The 13,680-nt window shown below is 26.7% G+C and overlaps 1 protein-coding gene across 1 annotated transcript; it reads left to right on the forward strand.

Moving 5' to 3' along the window:
- Positions 1-4,088: 4,088 nt before the first annotated feature.
- LOC129981636 (putative uncharacterized protein DDB_G0271606) lies at positions 4,089-13,466 on the forward strand. Its single transcript, XM_056092553.1, has 3 exons — positions 4,089-4,227; positions 5,699-5,757; positions 11,864-13,466. The coding sequence occupies exons 1-3, from the start codon at positions 4,182-4,184 to the stop codon at positions 12,443-12,445; spliced, it is 687 nt and encodes a 228-aa protein (XP_055948528.1). The 5' UTR covers positions 4,089-4,181; the 3' UTR covers positions 12,446-13,466.
- The last annotated feature ends 214 nt before the right edge of the window (positions 13,467-13,680 follow it).

Here is a 13,680-nt window from a genome sequence, read left to right on the forward strand (position 1 = left end):
CGCATCATAGTACTGATGATTAAAAAAATGTTATAGGAAAAAGCATTTGCAGTGGATGAATCTCTGAAATTATCCATAAAAACTATAAAAATTATAAAATTAAAAAAAAAGGTAACAAGTCATCACTGGGGAAAAAAAATCATTTACGATACTTTTAAAGGATTGTACAGACACACACCGAGAACACAATGATACTTAACTATACATAGTAACAATTAGTTTTAATAATATATTATAAGTAACATCTTAAAATGAAAAGGAAGTTTTTATTGGCTGCCTGAGTAAATAAAGAAAAAAATCAAATAAAATTATAATTTGCAAATATTAGTAAATGTTTATTTCTAATGCTGACTACTACTAATATAATGATATATAATAATATACTGCTATAGTGAGTGTGTTGCTACTTTCTACTGAACAGCCCGGTTTTTAAATACAATATTTTTAATCTGCATAAACACAGCTACACTACAAAATTTACAAAAAAAAAAAAAAAAAAAAAAAAAAAACCGTTTCCAACCGAAAGCATTTGGTGTTAAAGCATAGAAAAAACCGACCTCAGGATGCAGGTCTCCCCTTCAACTGCTTGTTTGTAAATGCCACAAGGGGCTTCTGTAAAACGCCACAAGGGGGCGCTCTCTGCTCAAGGGGAAAAAAGAGGTGCTACACTACTACTAATCTATTGATAATCTGTTGATACTAATCTAATGATAATACTACCCTTCTATTTTATACTACTCGTCTGAGACAATTAACTGACTTGCTGAGAATATTTCTTATATTTAATTTCGGATAACTCATTTAGATGTAACATCATGTTTTTTATTTCACCAAATTGATAAATATCAAAGCCACGTTATTGTAATTGTTTTATTTAAGTTCTGTTTATTGTGTAAATGAACATTTCTAATGGAAACCAGTTTTATAACATCAGCCATCTGTCTTCTAAAATTTCGCAGTACTGTTACTTCACTTTTTTTATTTGCTTTATAAACTACACAAGTATTAAACAGAATCGTTCTTCTTTAGCTTTCAACTACGGTAGAAAATTCCGCGATTAAATATATGGTTGAAACAATAAAAGCAGTGTGAATTTCAAGGCAACAATATAATGTACTGTTGGAAACCAGGCAAAGAAACAAATTAAAAAAATTGTCAAAATTTAGCAAAAATTTGAAGGGCTATTAAATTGGTACCATTAAAAGATCAATTTTAAGAATTTCGAAAAGGTGTAAAATTTATTCTTGTGCAATAATATTTTTAGTAGTTATCACGGAAAACTCCAAAATTTCATTTAATTTTAATTAAAATTGCTACGAGGTGCACATTTTTGTTTTCCAAAGTATACATGTGCCAATTTTGGTAGCTGAAGATTAAACGGTCTAGTCAGTAATGCTCTAATACACACACACACACACACACACACACACACACAGAGAGAGAGAGAGAGAGAGAGAGAGAAAGAGAGACCTTCATCTTTTATTATTAGTAAAGATTACCATATTTGAAATTTATTATGTCTTGATTTTCACAATTTATGGAAAGCATAAAAAAAATTAAAACTTTTGTATATACTTCTAAAAATAAAATAACTTCATTTTAGATTTGCAGCAATAAAAAAAGTAATTGATCTGTAATTGTTTGAAATCTTTCTAGGAGAAGAACAAAATTATAAATTATTCATAAAATTTTTCAAAATTTTAAAGGACTCTCTTTTGGAACAAAAAAAATTATAAATTCACAGAACTTTCCCCAAGCCAATTATTTTTTTATTCTCTTAATGATACGCAGCATTCATATGTAATCGTCAAGTCACTTCAGATGCATCACATTTTATAAAAATTTCAATTTAAATATTTTTAAAAGCTTATTATTAGTAGTATAATTAAAAAAATAGACTTTTTAAAAATTTATTTTTTGTTTTCTTTAATTCTGAAAATCTTTTGTTTCATTAAATCAAAACAAAAAATTCATTAAATCAAAACAAAAATTTCATTAAATCAAAAGAGGTTTTCATTAAATCAAAAATAGGTTTCATTAAATCAAAACTACGAGTATGGAATCAAAATTTTATTTAATTACGGATTAAATGTTAATTAAATTAGTAAAAATAATATATTGGCTTTGTAAATTCACAAGCGTCCAAGATTTAGAGTTCATCAGGAAGGGAATGAAAAATCGATAATTCTATATTTACAAACCAAGAAATAAATTAACTTTATTAAGTGTTTACAAACGTGGAAAACTAAAGCGATATCTATTAAATAATTAGATAACCTATTTATGCAATCTGCTTCATTCTATTCAATTTATTTTCTATCTATAATTGCCCAATTTAATCTAATCAATGATTTATTCTTTATCATAACGCATATATTTTACTAATTATATTTAAATTAGTAAAAACACAAAAGGGTTAAGTAAAAAAAAGGTACAAGATTTAATGTTCAAACGGAGATGATTCTTAAATAAGCATTTGTAGATATTTTGTCCAATAAATATTATTATTGTTTACTGTAGAGGAAAACTAATGGAAGTTGTCTCCCCGAAACATTCTCGCTTACTCTCCAATAAATGTCTTTCCACATAAAATTATGGACTTTGGATTAGGCAGTTAATGTCTTGTATGGCATTGGCCAACAATAATTCTGAAATACAAATCTTTGACGTTAATTTAGCATTTTGACTGAATCTATGATACGAATTTGTATTTTGAATGCCTTCTTTTCCAAGTGACTGAAATTACAATTTTATGATGGAACTGCAATAGTAGTCACAAGATCACATACAGAATTTCACAATAATCACTCCGTACCTGAAATCACTGAAAGTACAGACTGACAAACGGTCAATCCTTTGATAGATTTGGTTTCAAATTTGAAATCACTACAATTTAGGTTTCGAATCTGTGTACTAAATTTTATCCGTCAAACTTCGCTCGTCTTGTAGTTATAATCTTAATTTATAATCGGGAAGATATACAGACTTCATTTGAATGGATTTCATTCAAAATTTGATAGAATTATAGAAATTGGTTATAAAAAGCATACAACAAATTTAATTCATCGAATCCAAAATGTTTTTGTGTTATCGTATTCACAAACAGGCATAATTACAAAAATATGTTCTTAGAATGACGAGAAACGTGTAGATTCATCAAAATCTCCAATCCAAATTTTTTAACGATTACAATATTTTCTCTATATTTCGTATTTGACTCTATGCACGCAATTCTAATGTCTTTATATAAGGGACTCTAAGGACTTGCACTCTATATAAGCAACGCAGTTTCTTAAATTGCTGATGAATTAACATAATATAGAAATTGATACAAAATTGAATTAAAAAAATCTATAACAAAACATGATCGATATAATAGCTGTAAGTATTAACAAGTTATGTAAACATTTTCGTTACTTTACGGTGATTAAACAGCCTAATTTTTTCATAAAGTATTATTATATTCCTTGAAATGAAAAAAATTATGCTGCTATTTTTCAAAATTATAACCTTGAGGTTAAAACAACTTCCTTTAAAAAATCACGAAGATTGAAAAACTACGATTACACATGCAAAGCTACAAATCCTATTACTGAAAAATGTCCATATTTGACAATTATGGACAAACCGTTGCACCCATCATATATTTTTTAAAAAGAAAAACAAAACGTAAAAACATCCAAATCACACGCAAAAACTAGACCGCGGAGTCCCCAAAATTATATTTCAGGAACACCACACCACCGTGACGGAATCACAAATCTTCCATTTCCTGAAGAAAACGAAATCGGAAGTACTTTAAAAAGAATGGATAAACAACATTTTCCCGGAACAATAATCAAAATATTTTAAAGTTCAAAACCTGGTTTCCTGATGTATTCTTCACGATTATCGGTAAAGAAAGTAGTTCATATACCAATTATTCTGAAAAGAAGTCTGATACTTAGAAGAATTGTCCCCAGCTGTCATTAGTTGAAAAATAAAAGAAAGAACAATAAACGACAAAGCATCGAATGTCGAGCAGCTGGAATCAGCCATTCTTCGTATGCGCGGGAAGATCTGGACGAATAGGAGAAAGTGCATTAGACCACGTGTTTGACTCTCGTATAAAATAAACAAATAGAGCGAGGCATTTCCTACAGGCATTCAATCAGATCAGAGCAAGCATCCAGTGAACAACAATGGTCGGTTTACTAAGGCTAAACATGCAGCAAGCTTTCTCTTGCGGTAAGCTTCGATTCTAGATTTACTTAGAAAACTTTCTAAATTTTAGAAATATAAATGGCTTTGAAATTTAATATATAAACCATAAATTTGAAATCAATAAAATTTCAATATATTTATTCTAACTATTTCATATACTTTTTTTAACTATTTCTTGAAATTTTTAATTTCAAATGGCGTCATTTTTAAAGAAAATTAGAATATTTACTGTGTTTCATTTGTTTAAAGAATAGTGTGTTATTTTTTTTTGTTGACTTAGGGGTACTTTTAAAATATTAATGATATTGTTTATAATTATTCCGTAAGAAATGCATAGTTTTCGAATTAAAAAAATGAATAATTTTGTGTTACCACATAAAATTCACTACTTAATCAGTACAATTAAATTCAGTAATGCTTTTAATAAAAACATATATTAATTATTTTGAGAGCTTATTTAACAAAAATTATTTTATGAAATTTTATTAAAAATTTATTTTAGCTTAAAATTTATCTGAAATACAAAGCTCCATGAAATTAATTCCTTCAAAAGTTTTTAATTTGTAAAAAATTAATTTAACCGATGCTACTAGCAATTTTTTATTTATACATTACGTGAGGCTAGTGAAGCTTCGTGTAAAATTGAATGAAAATTATGGAATGTTATTTGCTTTTCAAATATGACATTTAATTAGGAAAAATATTAAGTGCAGTCATAATTTTTTGAAAATGGGCAAATTATTGGTTTTAATTAATCATGAATTTAAAGAAGTCAATGTTTAATAAATATGTAGTGATAATAAATTTATGGAACCAAAGATATAAAAGCAAACGAAAAATAAATTATACTTCGTGAATTTATTCATTGCATAATTAATGATATAATCAATTATTTATTATTATTATTGACTGAGGTGTTAAAAAAGTTAAATATTTTTATTTTAATGGTAATAAATGATCTTATTATTTAAATTTATTTAATCAAATGAAATAAATAAATATAATCATACACTCAAAAAACAAATAAAGTTTCAAAATGTTACATTTTCTTTCTAATACAATTTTTTTTTCTATTTTATATATGTTTTACATTGTAAATTGAAAAAAAAAATTCCTCATTTAATATTTTTATTCGACTAAAAGTATAACTGCAAAGCTATTAATACCCGCATTCATATAAAGAATAATAATCTGTTTATTTTAATTTAAAAATGTGTGTCCAACGTTTCCTTTTTTAATAACACAATTAATTCTCTTAGTTTTCTTTAGAAATGTGTATTTACTTGTAGTTTTTAAAAAGACGCAAATAACTATGAGTGGGAAAAAAAGGCATTTATGAAGATAATAGAAGTGACAGAGACATTCTTCTGCAATTAAAATATTCGCTTTATTTATTGAAACTAATATTGCAAAAATATAAATACTATAAAGCTGGCCAATTTTGTTATATTGTTGCACATCCGATTCTTTAATTCTTTTTTATTTTTATTTTCAGCCATTTTGTTGCTTGTTGTTCAAACGGCCTGCGCAAAGAAAAATGATGATCTGAGCCATGTAAGTATATGAGGAAACAAATTGATTTATACTTCATAATAACTTAAATGAATCTAAACATTTTATTTAAATTTTTATTAGCAAAGCGCACTCATTCTTATTATAAAGATAAGCATAAAAATTAATTCGAAAGCCTTATGTCAGAGTACACAAATGTTTTACCATTATATAATAACCAGACTTTTTGAAGTTAAACCCGAGACGCTGCTTTGTGAGTGGTGAATTTAATATTATCAAATTAAATGAACAAATAAAATAAATAACCAAAAACAACTCTTGTGATACTACAAATATTAAAGATTTGCAAAAAGGAAAGAAAGGAGCAATAAGCATTCATTTACTTTGTTTCTTGTCTGGTTGATTCAGACATATAATTCATATAGACTATATTTTAAGTACAGAGCGCTTAAAAGCTCACTGTGCATGAATTCATAAAGCATAAAAAGAAAATTCTTTCGCAGTAGCTCCAAACTAACTTTTATCATTATTTTTGAACAGGCCATTTACTAATAAGAATGTTTAATTCAAATACAGGATAAAGCCGAAGAATTTTTTTTCTATCCGAAACAAATAGAGAGTCAGAAATCGGGACTCCCATATTTCTGATGAATTCAAACTAGATTATTAGGAAAGGGTATAATATAATATGCGAAGGGATGTAAAAAATAGCTAAGTTAGTGAAGAATTACGTCTTTTAAGCTTTGGCTATCGAAGTTTTACATCTGTCGGTCCAGTTTAAACACAAAAATATATTTTAATTTGATATGTGAATAAAATGCCGAAAAAACGCAGTAACATTTTTGCCTTATACGAAATAATGATAAATAATATACAAATTTATTCTACTTTTTAAAATATCACACAATTAAAAAAATGTATTTTGATGTCTTTCAAATTATCAAAAAAATTTTGGCCATTCAGCCCCAAATTTTCAAACCTCTCCGAATCTAAAGATGACAATGATTGAGCTTTTTTTATGATGTTCTAACTCGTTAGTTCATCATAAAGTGTTTAATTTTAGTTTCGAAAAATCTTTCTTCCACAAAGTAAATTGTCATCGTTCTTTGGAACAAATTATATAATTGCACTAATTAAATTAAATAAGCATTTAAATTAAATGTCTTAAAAATTGAATTGTAAACAGGTGCGAGAAAAGTAAGTAAACATAAGTTAATAGTATGTATTTTGACATTTGAAAGCCATCTCAGTAAAGACGATTTTATTTCCTTTCCTTGGAGAATTCCCTCAATTCCTTGGAAATAATATAAAGCAGGTGACTGCTAAAAATTTAAAATAGAGCCATTTTAAAATCAAACACAGGCTCAAAAATAAATCATTACAAAAGATATAAAGCTCTGAAAAATTTTAAGCTATCTTGCATCCTTTATACTATATCTTAGTTACTGTGATCCATCATTTTCACACGCATGTTGGCATATTTTAAATATTAATGATAATTGTTATGCAGGTAATATTTATTATGCTTTTTAAATATTAATTAATGCTAAAATCTTTGATGAATTAATGACCAATTAAAATTAAATCTGCCAGAATTTTTAAAAATTACGAAATATTTGGAGGATGATATCATTTTCCTATTTGCCCTTATCGCCTGGCACAGTAAAATGATAGAATTGACAGAAATACACGATCGAAAATAAGGAGCACTTCAAATCCCTTTAGCTACTGATTAAAATTTTTTCCCATCTATAGTCATTGTCATACAAAAATATCAAGAGATCAACCTCAAATTTCAGATTTGACCGTGTTGAATATGCTTTCTTTTATAAAAAGATGTAGGATAGTCCTTTACGTTTTCATGGGGTATACGGTCAGCAACAACAACAACAATAATAAAAAAATAGAACAACCTTTGTTACTTTGTTATTGGTTATCGCATTTTCACATAATTAGTATTATTGTGAATGACTCAAAGGAACTGGTTTGCACCAATCGATAAGCCGATAAACCGAGTCAATTAAATACTTAATCAACTACTGTCTCCAGATTTTTTCATATAGAGCGGTATTTTTTAAATAATTCGATCTAGCAGGCCTTTTTATGCATAAGTACCGAATTTCGTTCCGAAATCAACAGTAGTTCTTGAGATATATTTTAATTTGTTTGCTGAAAATTCCGTCCAAAAACAGACAACACATTGGGGGCCATATATTTAGTAAATCTCAGCTTGTTAAGAGCAAATATAAATAAATAATAAAAAAAATCGTCAAACTTTTACTAGGCGATAAATTGATTCAACAAAAATTTGATAAGCCTTGATGGGAAAATGTCGAGGTAATCGTTAATTTACTACTTTATATAAGCATGCTGTAATAAACAACAAAACTTCAGAGGTGTTTTTTTTTTGTTAATGTTGACAACAGTGCATATTATTAAAATGCATGTTAAATAATTAACGAGTAAGAGTTTTTCCTTTTATTTTAGGTTAGAATTTTACCAACTTAAATGAAGCTTCTGTTTGTACCGAATTGTTAAGAAAATAGAAAAAACGCCATTAATTATATTTATATGACGTGTTGAAAGATTATATCAGCAATTTCGTTACACAGAAAAGACTGTGTACAAATATTATTTTCGATTTTAAGCATGAATAAGAAATATTTAGCGCATCCAGAGTAGCTATTTCAAAATCGTATGACAAGTTTAAATCAATAGTGGTGTTTTTGATATATGTTTTGGAATTTTTTTCCCCTCTCAACCAGAAAGTGTTTTTGTAAAGAACGCGAATGCAACCTTATTACGTTCACTTAGTATTAGAGATTTAGGCAAGTTGATAACGCCATTCTTTCTTTTTAAATCTTATTTGAATATTTTTGTCGTTTTAACGCTATTTTGTCAAAAATTTTCCTTAAATATGTTATTCTAAGTACTTTTTCTACATTCTAAACACTTAATTTATATTAACACATATAGTCTGTTAAACCCCAGAAAAAAAAGTGTTACTGGATTTAAATATTTCAATACGTGATTTGAGACTGAATATTGGATCAACTAACAAAGTAAATTTTGAATTTAGTAAAATAAATAAATAAACTTTTTTAAAATTCTTTTTACTATTAGTAAGCGCTTAATAATACAAATGAATATTCTTAGAAAAATATATTAATAAATTATATACTTTATTTGTTAGATCCTTTAAGTTTTTTTTGTCGTGTGTCTATATCCTTTAAGTTAATTAATATTATACAATCCTCAAGATATTTTAATATTTTATAGTTATTCATATCAGTTCAAAATTTTACGTAAGTAGAATTCAATACACGTGGCTCCATCTGGTAGTGAATTTGACAAAAATTTTGTTCACAGTGTTCCATAAAAACATAATCAGGCATTAAACATATAATAAAAGGAATAGAAAATTATCAAATTAAAAAATTATACAGTACGCTTCATTAGCATGCTAAAATTTAAAAAAATGTTCGGACCTCTGATATTAAAATACATTAAGATGTGAATATAATTCAAATTTAGTTAGAATATATTTAAGTGAGTCTCATTCTTTTACTAATTTTGTTTTAATCAACAGATTTTTGATAAAAAAATTAATTTTTTACATTTTAGTTTTATTTAAAAAAACATTTTTTCATTTGTTATTTAAATATAAATATAAATAACTCGGAGAGTTATCTTTGCTTGGAAAAATTATGGTTCAAACAATAAGAATAAATCAATTCTAAATTAAAATTATATTGTTTTTAAATAACTGGCAACATGTTTAGTTTTGTGAAAATTCAAGCCCCAAAAGGTCAATTTTGTTAGATTCATTTTCTATTAATATTGTTTAAAAAAATATACGCTGTTTTAAATTTTTAAGGCTTCTTGCATTTTGGCTTTCTTATTTTTAAGAGTAAGACAGGAGTAAAAATTTCTTTGACATTTACTAGACACTAATAATTATAATTACTATAATTATTATTAAATTTACTATACCGGGCTAAACTAGGAAAAAAAGTGAAAAAGACAATGATTTTTAAAAAGTTAATTATTTTACGTATTTTAATATTAATATTATAAAATTTAATATTTATATTTCATTATGAGATAAATGCAAGTTATGAAAAAAATAGTAATTTGCTGAGCTAATTTTGCTAAATTTATTTTAATTATTTGTGACACAATTTCAATTATATAATACAAAAACATATCGTAAAATAATTTATCTTTTTATTTTTCACGTGACACTACAATTTTTTCAACTTTGTGACATTTTTTAAATGTAAATTCTGCAAAAAAAGGTTCTAGGATAAACTTTCGCAATTTTTATATTGCAATTTATAGCTTGTTAATTGTAAGTAAAATAAAAATAAATAATAATACATAATTTACAATGAGCTCTTTTTATCTATATAAAATTATTTTAATTTTAACATTGGCAATTTTAAAAAAATCTCAAGCGTAGAATAGTATAAGATTTTGTAACTTTCTCTAGCAGTTTCGTAAATTCCTCAAGAACAATGATATTATTTTATTTTTGTACAAAATTAACTAAAATTATATGAACAAATAAATTGCTTCGGATATTATAGAGAAAAAACACACATAAAATCTTAATTTAGCGTATATAAACACAATAAACGGGATGATAATAAAGCCGTTTTTAATGTTGTTCAGTTTTAAACCCATCGACATTAAAAAGATAATCGACGTCAAAAAAGCATGACGCTTTTTTAATGTAATTCAACTGTAACGAATCCCTTTGTTCTCATCGTTCATCTTCTGATGTTCATTCGCTTGGAAAATACTTTAAATAAATTTATTAATTCCGCTGACGGTTAAGTTATGTTTTGACTGCTATCTGTCTTGTCAGTCTAGAAATAAGTCATATATAATAGATTTACGTATCTGACACAAATAAAGGCAAATAACTTGTTGACAAAATATGGAGATTATACATTTAGAAATGCAAAAGGGAAAACGCTCGAGTAAAAGGTCTTTCATCTCAATGTTCTACTTTGAGTTTTTCGAAAAATTGACTTAGTTTTCACAAATAAAATTGCAGTCATTAAATTTTATTGCTAATTATACTTAACTGTGTTTATTTAATGTATCATATTGAAATTCTTATTAATATGTCATGATTTTTTTTTTTTTTTTTTACCATTTTAGAAAAATTTCTTCATAACGAACTTTTATCAAAATCATTATCTTAATTGCGGGAAATGTATTCGGATTTCAAAAAAAATTTGGACGAAATACATAAAAGAAAGTAAAATGAACAAATAATTTAATTTCAATTAAAGAAAATTTATGTTTTTTATTGTTTTCTCCTTTTTTGTATTTTCGAAATTTCATTATTTTCCTTAATTATACGAGGAATACATTTTCTAAAGAATGTCTAGAATTCCAGTTTCTATTCTTTTTAATAATAATTAAAAATGAATTCTACATGATTTTTCCGTCATATTTAGCAAAGCTTTTTTCAATGCTTTATTATGAAATGTTGCGATTACATAACTCTCTAACTCCTTTATTGATACAGAAGATAGCGTTACCTTATTAATATCAAGATATACTTCCCATGACTCTTCTTCGGGGATTATCATTACATTGTATTCTAAGTGAGTGTCGTGTATTTTCGTGTTCGTGTTTGTTTTGTCTTGTGAAATCTAGAAAGTAGAAAATAATTAAATAATTGTTCCAGAAACTCATCTGTTATTTCATCTGTTTATTTATGTTGTTTTTCATTTCATTCATATCTCATAATGAAGCTATAAAGAGTCTCGTTACCCTACAAAAATTATTTATCAAGTGATAAAATGTAAAATTCTTCCAAAAATCATGAAACAATTGATTTGATAAGTTCCGTTTGAATTGATGGCATTTTTTTGGAGATTTAATATTAAATAATCTAGCAAAAAGAAACTAGAAGATTTTAATTTAGAAGTTTTAAGTATTTGATTTACCCAGATCTTAAGAAAAAAATTTATTAAATGAAAATTATCGCTTCTTTTGAAAGTTTTTTAAGAACCATATGCTTTATCACTTTTCAAATCATGAAAGAGTGTTCTATAATGGCATTTTTCCAGAACAGTTATTATTTGCTTTCTTTATTATCTTAATGCTGTTACATCAATAATATTTTTAGGAACAAAACAACAACTTCCAAAGGAACAATAGTTCAGGAAAGAGCGACACTGACACCACCGAAACTCAGAGCATTAACCGACGACAAGACGGGGGTTTCGATTTCATGAAATATTTCATAGGCCGCGGGCAAGATGTACAAGATGATGAAGAACCTGCTCAGCAGCAGTTGCATCAAGTTCAGCAACCATTGTCTGTACAGCAACAGCACCAATTGCAGCAACAAATACTGAAGGAACAGCAAAGGCGCCAACAAGAACAACTTCTACAACTCCAGCAGCAACAACTTGTAACTCTTCAGCAACAACAGCCAGCAGCTACTTACCAGCAAGTTCCTCAGAGTAGAGATGGCGGGTATGGAAGTGGTATTTCAATCGGAAGTGGTTACGGCGCCCCACAGCCAAAAGAAATTGCAATTAGCATTGGAGGTGGAAAGCCAGTTTTGCAGATTGGTAATATCCTGAAGATTCTGCCACGTATCATCAATGTCTTAAGCGCCGGTGGAAAAGTCATGTTTGGTGTTGAGCTGGGAAATAATTTCTATTTTGGTCCAGTTGGCGCTAAGCCCTTAGTAAAAGGTTAAATTTTTAAATTATGGGGAAGATTTTTGTTTTATATTCGTATACATGGTTTGAATCCCAAAATATGTACATAACAAATGAGAAAATCAACTATTTATTATAATTATAAATGGCTTTGATGATTGCATAGCAAGTTGTGAGAAATATACAGGCAATCAAGTGAATGAAAATATTATATTGCTGAGCTTGAAATCATCCTTTTCAGAGAGTTTGCATGCAAAGTATCTCGTTTAGTTGCGAATTAGTTAGTAAAAAGTAAATGCCAATTTTAATGTTTTTAAGTGAAAAATTTTGATGACTTTTCTACAAAAATAATGTATTTTATGAATTTTTTAAAATACCTTTTTAGTTACTTTTATTCTAGACTTTTTTTCAAATTTTAACAACCTAATATTCAAAACAAGATTACAGAATTTGTAAAATACGTTAAAAGTACATTTGTTTGAGTATTCAAGACTTGATATTGTCTATGCGAAGGAAAATAATCGATGTGCTCTTGGCGATTCGATATTTTGCATTTGTATCGACAATATGGTAGACTGAAAACGATATAGAAATGATTTGAAATCTAATTTTTGAATATCCAATACTCTTTCAAATACTTCAAACAGAACAACGGCTAAATTTTTAGTTTTGTTTAGAAAATATAAATAAATTTGATGATCAGGTTAAAATGAAAAACAAATCGATAATATAATTCTTAAAAAATGGGAAACTTTTCTAGTGAATTCGTTACATTAATACATTAAGCATTATTTAAAAGTTTCATTATTCGCAACTGGTAAAATATTTAAATTAATATATTTAACTGTTTTACTACTTTTATGTAACCGGTATTAAGGTATCCACAAACAACCATAATGGAAAAGGTATCTTTTTTTGTTCGCTAATTTATTAATACACTCATTAAAACCGAGCATTCTGTATATGGAGTTTTCATTGTAAATATGCACATATATTGTACTTTTGTATATTTTTTGTAAATTATTTATAAATAAAAATGTATATTTACAATCTTTAAAAGAAATTTTTATTTTGTTTACATATCATCTAATCACATTAATTCGAAATTTGTTACATTAATCGCATTTGAATTTATTAAGCATCTAAAATACAGGGTGTTTATAAAGTCCCGGACCCATTTTGATGTTTAATAACTCATAAAATAATAAAGATAGATTTAAATTAATAACATAAATGGTTAAATAGACTCAAAAAGTTTCATGGCCCTTGTCAA

This window comes from Argiope bruennichi, chromosome 8, assembly GCF_947563725.1.
Source record: "Argiope bruennichi chromosome 8, qqArgBrue1.1, whole genome shotgun sequence".
Taxonomy (NCBI): Eukaryota; Metazoa; Arthropoda; class Arachnida; order Araneae; family Araneidae; genus Argiope; species Argiope bruennichi.